Source organism: Pinus tabuliformis, chromosome 5_2 (genome assembly GCF_031772625.1).
Source record: "Pinus tabuliformis cultivar Carrire ecotype Pingquan chromosome 5_2, CPIR1, whole genome shotgun sequence".
NCBI lineage: Eukaryota > Viridiplantae > Streptophyta > Pinopsida > Pinales > Pinaceae > Pinus > Pinus tabuliformis.
Window position 1 is genome coordinate 1,090,313,885 of NC_142306.1, and position 19,967 is coordinate 1,090,333,851.

A 19,967-nucleotide genomic window follows, 5' to 3' on the forward strand; every position below is an offset into this window, starting at 1 on the left:
TGTGGAGGATTCCTCTCTTGTCCTTATTTCATCCTCTCCAACTCAAGGGGAGTGGCGAAAGGTTGAGAAGAAAAGGGGAGAAAATCATAATTTCCCTCCCTCTTTTTGTATTATCTCTTTCGGTCTCTTTCTATTTTCTATCTCTTCTATCTATATTTTTTATCGTCCTCTAGCTGAGGCTATTGTGCTGGTTCTTCTTCAACCAGTTGAGGATGTTGAGCTGGTCTTTGTTAACCAGTTGAGACTCTTTTCTTCTACCTTTTTTAAGGCAAAGAATGAGTCTTTCGGAATGCTATGCATTTACTTTGTAACTCTCTATTTTTATTAATGGATGGTTCGCTTTTTTCTGTGGAAAAAAAAAAGTTAAAAAGTTAAAACATATAACATATACATTGTTATATAAATATTATGTGATCTATCAAAATAAATACAATGATTGTTTTGATCATAAATTTTTTGAATGAGAGAGTCAAATTATAGGATTGAAGAAGTGAATATAATGGAAGTTAATTAATTTGTTTCTTAGCTTCTCCATAAAAGCGAAGAGACAACCACAATAATTTGGATATCATCATCATTAGCACTCTCATGTCTCTACGAAATAGGAAGAAAGGAACTTGAATCCCACTATTTATCAACTCTACAGAAATTTACAAATTTACATCTTTTTATATCTTAGTTGCATTGTTTTGTTTCCTTCAAGCATGGAATTCCACTTCACCCTAGACAATTTTGTCTACTATCTTTCATTTTATTCAATGTATTCTACAAATGAATAGTATAATTAAAACTTACATTTTTTTTTTACATTAGTTGACTTGTTTCAGAATTCCACTTTACCCTAGATAAGTTTTTTCTACTATCTTTTATTTTATTTAATACCTTATACATATTAATAATATTTTGTTTTTTGAACTCAGTAAGCATCTAGGGTCAATATTCTATATCTCACTCCATCTGGAATTTTCACTGATTTTGAAAAAAATTCAATTTGTAAATTTAGAACATTAACTACCAAGTAAAAAAGGAAATTAATGGTCTTTTTAAAGTACGTGAAAAGTCACCAAATTTCCATTAAAGACAGTAATTATAAAGTTGTTACAGTTTATGCATTTCCATTAATTACACAATGGAAATATGTATCACATATAGACTAACATTGTTTTAGCAAAAGCTAATACTATATGTGGATAGGTATTATTTTTTTCAATGTGATTTGTTATTTATTAATTTATATGGCACTTTTATAATTGTATTATGTAAATATGAAAAACTAAATATAGATTCATAAATACAATATATATATATATATATATATATATATATATATATATATATATATATATAACACCCTAGAATTAAGATGTAAGTTTAGAATTAAGAACATACATATATATATATATATATGATGCTAGAATTAAGATGTAAGTTTAGAATTAAGAACAAAGTTAAAATGTTGATCCTTGTAGAGTTCGATAAATCCAAAATTAACATAGATTTATGTTAGTTTTAATTAATCAATTGAATTAGAAAAAATAGAAGTGTAACTACTATTTCAATCTTTGATATGTAAATACAATTAAAAGTATTTTAAAATATTTAATAAAAATTAAATCTTACTATTATGTAATAATTATGGATAATTAAATTGAAATTTAAAAAATATTATTCTGAAAAATATATAATTAAATCTAAATAGGTTGCAACACCTAAATTGGTGATATATATATTTGAAATATTTGAAATTATAAAAATGTGAATTTAGAAATAAAAGATAATTTATTAATCGCAAATAATTTGCGACGGTCTAAGAGTTTTGTTTTCCGTAAGGACTTGAGTTAGAAAAATAAAACTATTATTTAAACACATAAAATATTTGAAAGTTAGAGAAAGGTGAACTAAAAATAAAACCTAAGTTATTAGTGGCTAATAACACTCGACACCAAAGGAGACTCGGTGCTCTTTTAATGACATAATAAAAGGCAAGATTGAAAAAAAAGATGAACAATGAGTTTATATTGATATTTATAAACTAAATACTTATTAGTCCCTGTCTCTATCTCTAGCATGGGACTATAGTGATCGATATCGATCCATTTCGTACCGATCTATTTAACTAATGTTTTAAAAAAATATTTCGTCGTTTTTTGGTTTTATCTAAAGTTTTGTTTTGAGGTCTTATTGTCGGGATATTGATTGATTTCATATTAATACGTCGTACTAATCCATTTAACCAATGTTTTCCCGATATTGCAAGACGTCAACACATTTTATTTCTCGCCGATATTGCGATATGCCAACTCAATTGCATGGACCACAAGTGTCACTTACAAATGTGGTAATTGTCCTGAGCTTCTTTACAATGTTAGACAACGTGTCCTCTCGTGATATCGATCATGGCTCCCTTCAAGATATGGAATACAATGGTTTGAGGCTCCTACATCTCTTGACAGCATGTGCAGAGGCAATGTCGCAGGGAGCAGAAGATGTAGTGGAGGTCATACTCTGCAGGTTGCGAGAGCTGGTTTCTCCCACAGGCTCCACCATGGAGAGAGTGGCTTACTATCTCTACCATGCTCTACTTCACTCCAATGTGAATTCCCTAGCCCATTTGGAGCGCAATGATAAGAGCAGTAAGGAGCATTTTCTGGGAGCTTTAAAGCTGTTGCATGTAGCTTATCCTTACATACAAATACCTCACTTTACTGCTAACCAATGTATTCTGGAAGCAGTAGCGGCCGCCGGCAGTGCTAAAAATGTGGGAATCCATATTATTGACTTTGATATAATGGAGGGCATGCAATGGCCGCCATTAATGGAGGCTCTGAGGAGTAATGGAAATTATGATGTTGGTCACTTGAGAATCACAGCGATCAGATGGGCAGAGGAGGATGAAGAATGCCCGCTTTATTCTGGGCACACCGGAAGAAGGTTGTCGGAGTACGCAAGCTCTGTGGGGATCCCATTTTCGTTCCAGGAAACGGATTTGAAAGGGCTGAAAGAGGTCCTTCAAATAGCATACCCATGCTACAAATAGGGTAGCATTAAATCTGTTACCCAACATTAAAGTTGTTTCCCAGCATTAAAGCCTTAGTCTGACCATTCAAATGGCATACCCATGCTGTGAATAGCCCAACATAAAAGCCCTTTTACTTCACAGGGTGGCGTATGAAGCTATATCTCTTTAGTCTGACCATTCAAATGGCATACCCATGCTGTCAATAGCCCAACATAAAAGCCCTTTTACTTCACAGGGTGGCGTATGAAGCTATATCTCATCATTTATTCTTATGAATTTGCATGCATTTGTTAGGCGATGATGCTATATCTCATCCTTTCTTATAGGCAATTCATTTGTTACATGTGACAACATTTCTTTGGACATATTTCTTACAAGCCACGCAGTTGTTACAAGCAAGATGAGTATGGATGGCTCGTGGCTATCTTGGAAACTATCCAAATGGTTACGCAATAGCGCGTGTAATGCATGCAGGTGGTCCATGGTACTTGGATCTCCCAATGGCCGCCACTGGTGTTCTATTCTATTCCATGAATTGATTGTTTTTTAAATTATATTTCTTAATTTTTTTGTTGTGTATATCTTTTTATTTCTTTAGTATTTCTATTACATCATCATTGAAGTTTTATTATTAAAATTTATTATGAAAATACTAACACATGCTATTTACCTTAATATTTTTACACTACACTAGAGGCATTTCCTTCGGCTTTTCCACCCTTTTGCATTATGTATGGCCCTAGCTTGTTGCTAGTTGTCCTAAAGTTCTGTTGTCCTTACAACATGCGGCCTCTCTGTACTAGGTTGTAGCTGTTGGGCATGCAACCCCTAGAAGGCTTGGAACATTGTGAATTTTTTGGATATTTTTTATTTTCTCAACAGTAAAGTGTTCTGCAGATGTTTTTAGCATTTTTACTCTACACCTGAGGCATTTCCTCTAGCTTTTGCACACTTTTGCACTATGTATGACTTAGGTAGTGTTGTTGGTTGTCTTGAAGTTTTGTTAAGTTTTATTATTAAAATTTATTATGAAAATACTAAAACATGCTATTTACCTCAATATTTTTACACTACACCAGAGGCATTTCCTTTGGCTTTTCCACGCTTTTGCATTATGTATGGCCCTAGCTTGTCACTAGTTGTCCTAAAGTTCTGTTGCCCTTATAACATGCAGCCTCTCTGTACTAGGTTGTAGCTATTGGGCACGTAACCCCTAAAAGGCTTGGAACTACTGTTATTGTGAATTTTTTGGATATTTTTTATTTTCTCAACGGTATAGTGTTCTGCATATGTTTTTAGCATTTTCACTCTGCACTTGAGGCATTTCCTCTAGCTTTTACACACTTTTGCACTATGTATGGCTCGAGCTATTGGTAGTTCAAGTTTTGCATACTGTTTGTTTCTATACACATTAGTGACTACACGCTTCAAGCAATTTCCGTGACTGCAATTTCATAAAAACTTAATTGACATTGTGCGAAACTAAGCACAAAATTGGTCCAAACTCCTAAATACTCATTTTATAATTGTTTAGTGTTTATTGGCAATACGGTAGGGACTACCGCTACGCAGTTGCCCTTGTTTATATTGTTATCGTTATTCTCACCCTTCAACAAGGATAAATATTCTTAAAATCACCCAAGGACATAAAAGATATTTAATTTTAATAAAAACAATTAAATTTGCAAAAGGAGATAACCCACCATATCAATCAAAACCAATCAGATTTAACGATTAAAAAAAACAAATTAGCTTGTAACATTATTAAAATTTAGTTTAATAATAAAACAAAATCATTCATTAATAACATTATTTTCTAACGATCACATTAGATTCTACGACGACTCGATGCAACTATTATACGACCGCTTTTGTTGAACATTTTTTTCTGTCAACAACACATGGAAACATGCAAACATGTCACGTCTCAAGTTGTTCTTAAAAATTAAGACAAAATTTATAATATGAAACTAGCAACTCACAAGTGAGCACGCTGTATTTGGAGATTGCCTAACGCTGAGTACGCTCTACAAATTAATCATTAAAATTAGACTATACAAGTTTATATCATAATAGGGAGAATTAGAACTCACACCTAGAAAATAGGAACTAATCCTAATCTAGGACACACGCACAATTGTGAAACAAACTCTCTCTAATAATACATATTCTCTATTAATTTCAACACATCTGAGCAGGTCACAGGTGAGAAAGTTGCACCTAAAGACTGCCCAAAGCAAAGATCGTTCTTCAAATTAATCATTAAAATCAGAATATATAAGTTTACATCATAATAGGGAGAATTATAACTAACCCCTAGAAAATAGGAACTAATCCTAATTTAGGACCCACGCACAACTGTGAAACAAAATCTCTCCAATAATACATATTCTCCATTAATTTCAACACTCCCCTTTAATGGAGAAAGGGTTCATCTGTACTCCTAACATCTCCCTAAACATTTCAAATTTAATCCTCCCAAGGGGCTTGCTAAAAATATATGCTGCATTATCACAAGTATTACAATATTCAATAAGAATTTCTTTAGACTGAACCTTCTCTCTAACAAAGTGAAACCCAGTATCAATATGTTTTGTGTTTTTGTGAAACACACAGTTGTTCGCCACCTTGATTGAGCTTTCACTGTATCATCTTTTTGTTCTTCTCCAACATCATGGAGAAGTGTCCTCAACAAAATTGCCTCACACGTCGCTGTGCACATTGCTTGATACTCCACTTCTGCAGAAGATAAAGAAACAATAATTTGCTTCTTGCTGCTCCAAGAAATCACCTCGGACCCAATATTGAAAGCATAACCTGTTATGGATCTTCTGTCATCGAGGTTTCCTGCCTAGTCTGAATCTGAAAAACCTGTCAAATTAACATCAGAAGAATCAGTGTACTTAATACCAAAATCAATGGTTCCTTGAAGGTATCTCAAGACACCTTTTGCTGCTACCCAATGGTTCTCAAGAGGTTTTGACATGAATTGACTTAACACACTGACTGAGAATGCTAAGTCTAATCTAGTTGTAGTCAAATAAGTTGGACTCCCAACTAGTTGTCTATACAATGTGGCGTCCACTTCTTTAGAATCATCCTCAACCCGAAGCTTAAGATTCTCTGTGCATCTTCCCAAGTTCACATCCTTCATAGTCAGCATGTGCATTTTTTAAAACAGGGAGTCCATTAACCATACCTTGTTTTTGTAGCAACAAAACAATAAGTTAGGAAGATTGAGGTGTCCGAATATTTGACGTGAAATATTCTCTGTTGTCATCGTTGTTGACGTTAAAGCTTGATGTGGCACACTTGTGACATTTCAACTTGTACATGCCTCCAACCTGTATTCCAGATGCAACCCGTTTCTTTCTATCCAACAATTCCTTTATGACACAATAAGTTTTAAAAAACTCCACCTTCAAGTTTTGGTTTGCAATCATGGAGACAAAGATCAAATTCTTTTAAATGCCCGATACATACATCACATTCTAGATGTGCCTGATATTTCCATGAGGAAGTATCAAAGGAATGTCCCCATATCCTTTGATCTAATAAGATCTGTCATCACCAAGGTAGATATTAGCCCCACTCTTGGTTTCTTTAAAACTTTAAAACTAGTGCTTGTTCCCTGTCATGTGAGTGGATGCTCCAGAATCCACAAACCAGGTTTCAGCCTCATCAATTTCAGCAGCAAGAGCATAATGGGACACAAACAATTTGAGATCATGATTCATATCTTTGTCAACAAAGTGCCATATATGTCTCTTATGTTTATGTCGAGCTTCATTAATCTTTTTCTTAAAACAATTTCGAGCAATGTGACCAGATTTACCACAGTGAAAACACTTGGTTCTTGAATCATTTCTAGTCAAAGACATACCTTGAACTAGATTTCTCTCGGGTGCACCACTGTCTTTACCACAGTGAAAACACTTGGTTCTTGAATCATTTCTAGTCAAAGACATACCTTGAACTAGATTTCTCTCGGGTGCACCACTGTCTTTCTTTCCTGCTCACGACTTTCCTCTAAAATGCTTTTTCTTTGCCATCAATGCGAGATCTACAAAGTGAGGCTTCATATTCATCCACCTATCTTCTTCTTGCATCAAGATCCCTGTCAATTCTTCGAAATTGGGAGCTTTCTCCCCTCGCATTTAAGCCTATAATAAACATGTGATAATCAGTCATACCAATCATGGTAATCCTGACAAGATCAATGTTCACCACTTTCTCCCCTATATTTTCGAGTTTGTCTCTAATCTCTTTGATCTAAGAGATGAATGTAGTGGTTGATTCATTCTCTTCCATTCTGATGAAGAGAATCTTACTCTTCATGAACAATAAGCGATTTGTATTCTTTGTCTCATACAGATCCTTGAGAGTTGTACAAATATCATTCACTGATTTACACTCTATGATGTGAGGGATAATGAAATCTTTCAATTATAATTTCAACAACACTTTAGTTTTGTTCTCCCTCTTCTCCCCATCCTGAATTGCTCCATTTGTTCCACCTCGGGCTATAGTCTACTTCAATTCATCGCCATTTGCAATCAGCCACGCATTTTTCCCATCAAGCAATGTCTGCGATTTGAATTTCCAGTTTGAATAATTTGACCCATCGAGCTTGTTTCTTTCATTTAGATACGCCCCTGCCATATGATTATTCATCGTAACAAATCGATCTATGGATCAAATGACAAATCTGATGCCACAACCGCTGAACCAACGGGCTGATCTCGGTCTTCAAAACACGCGATAATCATCGAAACAACGATCTCGACAAGCGATCTCGTTGCAATAATATCTTACGATCTTGACATGCAATCTCAGCCACCTAACACACGATCTCGGTCCAGCTCACTTCTGTAACCAATCTACTGACGGTCCAACACATTTTGCCAACTCGGTGCATCCGGCATCAACACAGTGATCTCCCTCTGCCAATTGCTTTAGTGCGCCTATACCATGCTTTCCTCTTGAGGTCAGTCAACAACTCGACACTCAAATTCCAGTTATCGGCCAACACAAATCCAACGCATTTAATAAAATTTCATACTACAGGAACCCACACTGCTTTCATTACCAACAGCAAATTAAAGAACGACAACGGACAACACAGATTTTAAACCTGTGTGTGACGGAGGCAGTGGAGATGGAGGTGGGCAGTGTTGGCGAGAGTTCTAAGCCCGCAACAGTGGTTGATCTGCTTAGTCAGTTTCGCACAGTGAACGAGACAAGAACTGCGATTTTCTCCAGATGGAAGAGCGGTTAGGGGCTTAGATTACTGTCGAGAATACCTCGTACACCGCCTCGATCAAACCACGCGATCTGTGGTCCGTCTCGCACAGATCGAATAACTCGCTGGAAGGCATCACTTTGAATTCAAGGAGTTTTCTCACACACCAATTATCCACCACTTGATCTGCCCCCTACTTGGCGTGCCAACTCACCACAGCTATAGCGCGCAGGTCGGATCCGCGCTTCCTTGGTGCATTGAATAAAATTTGTATACGGGATGGTTGAACAACCGATGCTAACCACCTACCAAATCTCAGTTGACCAGCGCATAAATTATGTCAAAAGTCCAGGCTGCTCCAATCTGCACGAGAGAAAAAAATATTTCCTCTCCCCAACCACCAAGGCTCTTCAATTTTTCCACCAAGAAATCCAGCCACCAAGCCTTCGCACTCCTCTCCCCAACCACCAAGGCTCTTCAATTTTTCCACCAAGAAATCCAGCCACCAAGCCTTCGCACTGCCACTAAGGCTCACGATTGAGCCACTAAGGCTTTCGAATTCAACCACTAGGGCTTCGCATTGTAACTAGGGCTCTCCAACCACTAGGGCTCAATTCTACTACTAAGGTACTTATTTCAGTCACCAAAGCTCACCAACTCTGATACTATGTTAAAAATTAAAGAAGACAAAACTTATAATCTGAAACTAGCAGCTCAGAAGTCAGCAAGCTGCACTTGGAGACTTTCCAAAGCAGAGAATGCTCTACAAGTTAATAATTAAATTCAGAATATATAAGTTTACATCCTAATAAAAAGAATTAGAATTAACACCTAAAAAATAGGAACTAATTCTAATCTAGAACACACAACTATGAAACAAACCTTCTCCAATAATACATATTCTCCATTAATTTCAACAATTATCTCAGCAAACTTCATCCAGGTCGAAAACCCTTTTAACGCCAAATTCGTCCACACTACACCTTGACGGAGGTAATACGCGGCATTGAGTGGCATTAAAACTTTGTTATAAAACTGTGTTATGTGCAGGCACTCCAAGCGTGTAAAGAATATAGTTTTATCGAGCATTTAAGACGAAAGTGCAGGGTGGCATAACGATTTCTAGCAGTGGGGTTGGGGTTTTTACTTGTGTTTCATTCATTATGAGAAAATATAAAAATGTTTGATAATGCCCAAGTTTAAAATAAAAAGTTTGATATTTTATGGGATAATGTTGAGTGAAATATGAGTAAATCTTATCGAAGAAATTTCTATGGTGTAGCTCATAAGATATCTAAAAAGAATTGAGCAAATAGGAGTAGGTAGATGACCTAATGTTATTTTCAATGAAGGCATGAGTGAAAGAAAGAAAACACGGATGAGACAAGACTACACATGGATGCATAAGTGGAATATCTACCTTAATGTCTGTCCCACAAATAGCAAGGAGCTAAATTTTTTTATTATGGAGAAGTTTAGTAAATGTGTATGGGGAAAATAGTTGGGTAGAAAGAAGAAGTATTACATTGAGGAATCATGTGATCTCCAACAAAAGGAGTACATTGGAGCTAGCATTCTGTGGAGGGAAAAAGTTCTTATTGCTCAATAAGAAACCAACTCGCATCAGCTTCGGTGTGAAACATGGCGATGGAAAAGGCCTAAAGAATCTTGGGAAGAAGACATGAGAGAAAGTTATGGGAATATGTTAGCGTCCGTTTCTTGGCATTTTATTTTCAGTGAAGGGATTGTTGGAAGGTTGGCCCAGCTCATCACCAATTTGAGTAAAAAAGGAATTAAATTGCAAAAGGAAAACAAGCAAGACACTCATGGTTTCATAGACTATTTTTAGCCTCATGGACATTAAAATATCATTTTAGTTCATTTTGTAAACTAACATCAAAGTGAACTAACAATGATTCTCTATTCTCTGTTTTTGAAGGTATGAAAAAATGAGACTTTTCACCTTGAGATCACATCAATTACAAGGTTGAAGACAATTGTAAACTTATATGTATTTTGCAACATGCTTAAAACCAATTTCAACTTGGCACAAGCGTTTGAGACTTGATGTGTCACGCTCACTTATCTTGGATATAAATCGCGAATTCAGGGATCTAATGAGTATAAAATTCATTCAACTTTACTTCGTGCCTATTGCAAGAACGGGATGAACTAAGCTTTTCTCGGTATTCATTGGATGCACAAAAAGTGAATAACCTAATGTTACTTCTTGAATGCACAAAAATTGGATGAACTAAGATTTGATGCGTGCCCATTAGATCCACAAAAGGGCAATAAGCTACACATAATCCCATTCCATATTTGTGCTTAACTTTAACTTCATTCAAAATTTGTTATTATCAGATTGTGGTTTTATCGTACCTTTCTCTCCATATGATTTCAGGCTATGTATGCAAGAGTCAGTGTTTTGCGTATTCAAAAGATTCATGTCCATGTATCTCTTTCTTTTAGCTAAATGTTTTATGTGATATAAGAATATTTAAGAATGTGTGATTTAATTTTAATTAAAATTTATTAATATTAAAAATAATATTTTTTAATTTATTTTTATTATTATTTTTTATTTATTAAGTAGTTTGAGTTTATAGAGATTATAGTAGGCTTGATTTATGGTTTGAGAAATTGTTATGGAAGGGCATCTAAGTCTTTAAAATTATTTCAAGATCATACCCGCTTCACATGATTAGATTTTTGCCAACCAAATTTCCAACTAATAACTTTCACATCGCACGAAATCACCACCCATCTAACATATTGTTAATTTTATTTGATTTTATATTGTATATTAATTAATTTTAATTTAAATAATAATAATAATAATTTATTTTCTTTATATTAATATAAAAAATTTAAGGTAAATGTTTTATTATTTATAAATAAAAAATCATTAATATATAATTTAAAATTAAATAATAATAAAAACATATATTTAAAATATATTTTTTAATATCAATAAATTCCAATAAAAATTAAACATTTTTTGTAGGCTTCGGCGGGACCCTCACTTTTTTACACATTACAACATTTTTACACAATCTCTCCATACACCATCAATCGCCGGCCACGGCCGGATTCGAACCTGGGTGGGGGGGGCAACAGCCATCCCCCCTACCATTACACCATGCACCTATGTGCAATAAAAATTAAACATTTTAAAAAACACATATTATGTTAGTTATTGATATGCATATATGAAATAGTTTAGAGGTGGAAAAAAATGCAATAAAACATAGGATATGAATGAACAAAGGTAAATAACAAATTCAACATAGCTGTATATTGACTTCCTTTTTAATGTTTTGATTCATGTGATTTTTAATAATATTTTTTTGATTTTTTTTAATAATTTTATTATTATTATTATTATTTAATTTTAAGGTTATAAGTAAGAGACCCACTTCTATAGAGTGATTTGACTGGTAAATCTATAAAGACATACATACTCTATCTTTCTAGTTTTGAACCTATGATCTCTTAGGAGGAAACATATGCTCTTAACCATTAATTTATAAAATAACTTGAAATATTTATAAAATAACTTGAAATATTATTACTTAGATATTATTTTAATGTTATAATTTTAAATATTAAATATTGATTTGTCTTTTATAAATTTAATAATTTTCGAAAAATATAATAAAATGAGTTATTTCTTTACCTACATACTCTTGATTATGAATTTTAATATCTTATTTGAGATATATTATTATTAATGAAAAGAAAATAATATTTTACTTGATACTTTGTATAAATTTTTATTTTAAATTGACGAGTTCAAATTTCTTGAGACATGTTTTAACTATTGGGTTGTGCCATTAATGAAATAGTTGTATTTAGTGTAATGTTTAGAAATTATCAATTCTCAATTCTCCAATAAATGTCTCAATAATAATACTAATAATAATAATAATAATAATACCACCTTAATTTCATCACCCTCTATTGGAAAATGAAAAACGTGTCATAAAAGAGAAACATGAAAACTGAACTGAAAACATCTCCGGCTTAAATGAGATTAACCTTGCTCGTTTGGCTCATCTCGAAAGCCATCTAATGGTAGCTAAAATCCCCTACTCTACCCACAGGTACTAACGTAGGATGCTACTCCTATGATTTCATGTATTTCTTTCTAAACTTTATGTAACAAACATAACACCCCAAACAGATAAAAAAAGAATTTACAATCCACCTTGACTGATTTTTAATACAATTTATCCCGCTCTCTCTTGCATATAAGAATTATGATAAAGTTATGTCATAAGTTAAATCAACAACGGGTTATATCACAAATTTAACATTTTAGTTTATTTGGTTAAATTGTTCGTTCCATAGCACTAAACTTAATACCTTGCCCCTCCCCTCATAGGTAATGGTCTTACTTGCGTTTGCAATTTTGTTTACACGATTGGAAACCCTTCTACCAACAACTCTTTATTGTTGGCAAGTTGAGTTTTGTTACAAAAATCTTCCTTTTCCTGAAGAGTTTGGTCAGGGTTGCGCACCATCTACTCACCAATTTGTTCTTCCACTTTCCAGGTTCGATTCTCTGATGCACCTGCGACTGAGATCAGTTTATTAAGCCTCAAATATCAGACTTTAGTATAAATCAAATGATCTTCTTTAACATTAAAATGCCAAACTACCACATGGAACCGCTGTTTTTCTTTTGATACAAACTGGATTCTCTTGATATCATATAGGCGCGGCCCTTACACTCGTTCTTCAGCGCATAAACAAAATAATACCCATTCGTTCAAACAAATTAACAGCAAACGTTTTATTTCCCACTGTGTTAATGTTATTCCATTACCAAATAAACACAACTCATTTCTCCATTGTATCCACTGATACAATACGTTGCATTACGCAGCCCATCACAGGCTTTACCTCACGCATCAGAGATCACACTAAACAAATCAGAAAAAAAAATAGCAACACATCTGTTCCTTTATTATTTAACAACGCAGGTCCTAAATTTTACACAGCTATCTCAAAAAAAACTAACAGCAAAACAAAAACGCAGGTTTTTATATCCCTCCGGCATCCCCAGCCTTTCTGTATGTAATCATAAAAAAAACAAAATCACACTATCGACCGGGATTCGGAGCCAATTCCACCTATCACACACAGTTACGAAAAAAAATGCCCTCAATCTGTAGAATCCTCCTCTGTTTCATCACGGAATTCGATTATGGATTACTGGTCCTTCTTTTTCGTTCCCTTTGACCGCAAATTTCTTTCCTTGAATCAGCGCTCCGCCACATTTCAGTTAGATTTTTTATGCAAGTTCAGTGATTGACCGATATTTCTGTCTAACGCAGCTGTATGAGCCACAATCGGCGGTCAGAACAGGTATATCACATGTTTATAACAAATTGCCAGATTTCAGGCGCTCTTGAATCAAGATTGCCCACAAGAAATCGGCGTTGATCCGCTCCAAGAGATCTTCAGTTTGACATTTATCTCCACCAGAATCGCCCTTCTTTAGCTGCTGTTATAACACTAATTACTCTAACAAGAGATAAGGTGATTTTATTAAATTTATTCCAACAGACATATCAACAAATCAAATACTAAATACAGAGATTTAATCTATTACAAAAACAAACTAACTGTGAACTCGACTCTCTACCAACAGCAAATGAAATACGATATTTTTTCAAGCCACAACATGTGGGCAATTTCCCACATTGGTGGCCCGTCCCGATGCTCCTGCATCAGACTCCCGAAGAAGAAAAGATTGGTTCTTTAAACTGTCAAGAGTTATGCCATATTTCTGCAATTCAGTTGTTGTCAACCAACTGGAATCTTCCACTGGCTGCTCCTTCCACTTGACAAGATACTGAAAATATGTCTGCCCTCGAGTTTTCTTGGATATCCTCTGATCTAAAATAGCTTCAACTTCTTTCTTGAATGTTTTTGGTACCTGTTCTTCCCAATCCACAGTTTGAACTTCATCACCTGTAGCTTCAGTCTGCAATTCTGTTTCTGCCTCTCTGAATGGATACAAGTCTGCAATATTAAAAATGGGAGATATTCCAATCCCTTCTGGTAACTCTATCTCATATGCATTGGCTGAAAATTTCCTTTTGATTTTACATGGCCCTATCTTCTTCAGTTTCAGCTTGTTGTAAGTTTTTGTAGGAAATCTCTCTTTCCTCAAATATGCCATGACTAAATCTCCCACTTGAAATTCTTTTTCTCTTCTTTTCAGATCTTCCTTTTGCTTGTATTTCTTGCTGCTTTCTTGTAGTTTACCTTTAACTTCTTCCTGTAGCTTCTGCATTTGTTCAACAAAATCTTCAGCACTTGCACTTCTGGTTTCTTGTTTCCCCAAGTCTCTTAGCTCATATACTCCTCTCGGATGCATTCCAAACACAATCTGAAATGGACTCATTCCAGTGCTTCGGTTTGGTGTGTCATTGTAAGCAAATTCAGCTTGAGCTAATGCCAAATCCCACTGTTTGGGATTTTGATGTACCAAACTTCTTAATATATTCCCGAAGCTCCTGTTTACAACTTCAGTTTGTCCATCCGTGTGAGGATGGTAAGCTAAACTAAAACTGAGTTTAGTTCCCAGTTTCTTCCAAAGTGTCCTCCAGAAATGCCCCACAAATTTAGTGTCTCGATTTGATACAATACTTACAGGCAAACCATGCAATCTTACAATCTCTGAAAAGAACAAATTTGCTATGTGTGTGGCATCATTAGTCTTCTTACAAGCAATAAAATGAGCCATTTTAGAAAATCTGTCTACAACAACATAAATAGAATCATTTCCTCTTTGAGTTTTTGGTAAACCCAAAACGAAGTCCATACTCACTGCATCCCATGGTCGATCTGGTATGGGCAATGGCTGATATAGTTCGGTATTTTGACTCCTTCCTTTGGCATATTGGCATACCCTGCATTTCTCAACAAACTTTTTGACATCAGTTTGCATTTTAGGCCAATAATAAAAAGAATTCACCTGGGCGAAAGTTTTGTCTTGTCCAAAATGACCAGACAATCCTCCACTGTGCTTCTCTTTAATGATGTTCTCTCTCATGGAACATTTTGGGATGCACAATTTGTTGCTTTTAAATAACAGCCCTCCTTGAACCAGGTAATCCATCCATTGACTTCGGTTATGGCTCCCTGGATTCTGCACTGTTGTGTAGATGTCTTTAAAATCCTCATCATCCTTGTACATTTCTATCATTTTGTCAAAACCTACAACACCCACTTTAAATTCTTGCAAAAGAAAACTTACTCTGCTCAATGCATCCGCTACTTTGTTAGACTTACCACTTTTATGCTTTATTACAAAAGTGAAACTTTGCAGAAATTCCACCCACTTGGCGTGCTTCTGATTTAGCTTTGGCTGGTTATTAATAAACTGCAAAGCATGGTTGTCTGAATATAAGATGAACTCTTTCGGTAGCAAGTAATGTCTCCACTTTTTTAATGCCTGCACAATAGCGTAAAATTCTTTATCATAAGATGAATATTTTTTCTTTGCATCATTTAACTTCTCGCTGAAATATGCTATTGGCCTTTGCTCTTGGCTTAGCACCGCACCAACTGCTTCTCCACTTGCATCGGTTTCCACTTGAAAAGCTTTCTCAAAATTTGGTAAGGCTAGAATAGGATTTTCCGTTATCTTTCTTTTCAACAGATTGAAACTCCTATCCACTGCTTCGGTCCATCGAAATGGCTGATTGACCTCCTTGATTGTCTCAAGGATTGGTGCACAAACTTGACTAAATCCCTTTATAAATTTTCGGTAGAAACTAGCAAGTCCATGGAAACTTCTTACCTCAAAGACACTCCTCGGAGTAGGCCAGTCTTTAATTGCTTGTACCTTTTCCGAATCCATTTTCAAACTGTCTCTGGAAATCACAAATCCCAAGTATACCAGCTCTTCTTTCATAAAACTACATTTCTTCAAATTGATTAGTAGTTTCTCTTTCTGCAGAGTTTTCAAAACTAACTTCAAGTGTTCCAAATGCTCCTCTTTACTTTTGCTGAAAACTAGGATATCATCAAGGTAAACAACAACAAATTTACTTGTATACTCTTTCAGAACCTCATTCATTAGTCTCATGAATGTGCTGGGCGCATTAGTGAGCCCAAAAGGCATCACTAACCATTCATACAATCCACTGTTGGTTTTGAAAGCGGTTTTCCACTCATCGCCTTCCCGAATTCTGATCTGATGATACCCGCTTTTCAGATCTATCTTAGTGAAGTACCTGGATCCACTTAAACAATCCATCCTGGGCAAAGGAAATCTATACCTGACTGTTATCTTGTCGATAGCTCTGGAATCGGTGCACATGCGCCATTCTCCTCCCTTTTTCGGACTAAGCACCGTTGGTACAACACACGGACTCAGACTTTCCCGAATCAGCCCCTTGTCCATCAGCTCTTGAACCTGTCTTGCAACTTCTGCATTTTCCTGAGGAGTTAATCTATATGCAGCTTTGTTAGGTAGACTTGCTCCTGGTATTAAGTCGATATGGTGACTTATACTTCTAACCGGTGGTAATTCATTTGGCAATTCATCCACAATGATATCCATGTAACTATTTAACACAGATTGAATTTCTTCAGGCAAATCATTTAAATTTGTGGAGGTTAAAATTACCTTTGGCCTTCCCACGATAGCGAAATGCACCTCTTCGCTTTTATCAACCTCCTGTAGCAGTTCCTTACCACTCACCAACATGATACTATTTTCAGGCAGCTCTTTATCAGCATCATTCTTCACGGGCAGCAACGTATGCTTAACTCCATCCTTTTCTATGGTGTAGGTATTTCTTCTTCCATCATGAATCGCCTTTCGGTCAAATTTCCATGGTCTCCCCAATAACAGGTGACATACGTCCATGGGCATTATGTCACATAAAATCACATCTCTGTATGTGCCAATCTGCATTTCCACATTACATTGTTCTGTCACGGTGACTTGATGACCCTTCTGAAGCCAAGATACTTTGTAAGGTGCAGAATGCGCTTTCTTTGTTAACCCAAGCTTTTCCACCATCTCTGTAGACACAAGATTGTCAGTACTCCCGCTATCAATTATAACCTTACAACACTTACCCTTTGATTTGCATGTAGTTCTGAACAAGTTCTTCCTTTGCGCAGGTTCTCCAATCTCTTTTTCTGATCTCAGCAAAGTTCTTCTGAGCAGCAATGATTCACCTTCCTCCAGTGGTTCTTCCTTCTCTACAAGTCGAGGTGGTTCCGGCTTTGCCTCAGCCACATTTGCACCTCTCTGGCTTGCTGATTTGTTCTGAGGACAATTCCACGACGTATGTCCCCATTCTCCACAGGTATAACACCTGACATCTCTTCCTCGCCCTCTTCCTCTGGGCGCGAATCTTCCTCTACTAGAGTCACCCATCTGTGGTGATCTGCTGCTTGAACTTCCTGCTTCAAACTGATGCTGTGTTCCTCTGGATCTGACTGATCCTCTACCTCTTGCTGAGCTCTTTCCTCTGTTTCTTTGACTCTGTTTCCGCAATAATTTCTCCTCTGCTTTCAAACTTGCTTGATAGGCATCTTCAACAGTTTTCAAACTTAACAGGCTAATCTCGTCTTGGATCTCATACCTTAGCCCATTAACATATCTGGCTACTTTCTCCAGATCATCTTCTACATGTCCTGTTCTGATATTTAACCTGTAAAATTCTTCAGTATATTCTTTAACAGACATTCCCTTCTGCTTCAAATTTTGCATCTGCTTAAAAAGATTCAAATGATAGTCTTTAGGCAAAAACTTGGCTTTGAGTTTGTTTACCATTTTATCCCACTGCTTGATCTTAGATTTCCCCTTTCGCGTTCTTGATGTCTGTAACTCGTCCCACCAGATGGCTGCATGGCCCTTCAGTCTAGTGACTGCAAACTTCACCCTCTTATTCTCCTCAACCTCTTCATAATCGAAATACTGATCTATGGATCTGATCCAATCCATGAGCTCCTCGACATTTAAACTCCCATCATACATAGGAATTTCTATCTTGGGTTTGCTTCCAACCTTCGCCAGCATTTTTACGAGTTTAACGTTTTCATTCTCTTCTTCTGCTTCCACATCTTCCTCAGATTCTTCTGAAGAACTTTCAGCCCCCTCATCAGGCGCTCTTCTCTGGGCTGTTTCCATTGTCTCCATTCGTTCACGCAGTCTTCGCACTTCGTCTATCAGGACTGCATTAGGTTCTGGTCTTCCTCGACCAATTCCTCTTCTTGGCGGCATCTTTTGCTGCAAACACCCGTTAGTATGGCTCTGATACCAAAATTTATGCACCTGCGACTGAGATCAGTTTATTAAGCTTCAAATATCAGACTTTAGTATAAATCAAACGATCTTCTTTAACATTAAAATGCCAAACTACCACATGGAACCGCTGTTTTTCTTTTCAAACAAACTGGATTCTCTTGGTATCATATAGGCGCGGCCATTACACTCGTTCCTCAGCGCATAAACAAAATAATACCCATTCGTTCAAACAAACTAACAGCAAACGTTTTATTTCCCACTGTGTTAATGTTATTCCATTACCAAATAAACACAACTCATTTCTCCATTGTATCCACTGATACAATACGTTGCATTACGTAACCCATCACAAGATTTACCTCACGCATCAGAGATCACACTAAACAAATCAGAAGAAAAAATAGCAACACATCTGTTCCTTTATTATTTAACAACGCAGGTCCTAAATTTTACACAGCTATCTCAAAAAAAACTAACAGCAAAACAAAAACGCCGGTTTTTATATCCCTCCGGCATCCCCAGCCTTTCTGTATGTAATCATAAAAAAAAACAAAATCACACTATCGACCCCGGATTCGGAGCCAATTCCACCTATCACACACAGTTACGAAAAAAAATGCCCTCAATCTGTAGAATCCTCCTCTGTTTCATCACCGAATTCGATTATGGATTACTGGTCCCTCTTTTTCGTTCCCTTTGACTGCAAATTTCTTTCCTTGAATCAGCGCTCCGCCACATTTCAGTTAGATTTTTAATGCAAGTTCGGTGATTGACCGATATTCCGGTCTAACGCAGCTGTATGAGCCACAATCGGCGGTCAGAACAGGTATATCACATGTTTATAACAAATTGCCAGATTTCAGGCGCTCTTGAATCAAGATTGCCCACAAGAAATCGGCGTTGATCCGCTCCAAGAGATCTTCAGTTTGACATTTATCTCCACCAGAATTGCCCTTCTTTAGCTGCTGTTATAACACTAATTACTCTAACAAGAGATAAGGTGATCTTATTAAATTTATTCCAACAGACATATCAACAAATCAAATACTAAATACAGAGATTTAATCTATTACAAAAACAAACTAACTGTGAACTCGACTCTCTACCAACAGCAAATGAAATACGATATTTTTTCAAGCCACAACATGTGGGCAATTTCCCACATTGCTGGCCCGTCTCGATGCTCCTGCATCATTCTCTCTTATCTGCTAAGGTTTTATTTCATTCTTTTACAAAAATTTTATGGGTCAGGCTTATAGAATACGAGAACCCTCTTAATACGGCTGTTTTTTTACCAATTCGAGTTGGTGCTTAGTTTCATTAGCACCTTATATATATATATATATATATATATATATATATATATATATATATATATATATATATATATATATATTCCAGGGTTTCCGCCGTTTTTGTAT

General features: G+C 35.9%; 1 protein-coding gene across 1 annotated transcript; it reads left to right on the top strand.

Annotated features, from left to right (window-relative positions):
• The first annotated feature begins 2,362 nt into the window (after positions 1-2,362).
• On the top strand, positions 2,363-8,297 carry LOC149163046 (protein NODULATION SIGNALING PATHWAY 2-like). The gene is made up of 2 exons (XM_089435333.1): positions 2,363-3,004; positions 8,115-8,297. Exons 1-2 carry the CDS (start codon positions 2,363-2,365, stop codon positions 8,295-8,297), a joined length of 825 nt encoding a protein of 274 aa, XP_089291459.1.
• The last annotated feature ends 11,670 nt before the right edge of the window (positions 8,298-19,967 follow it).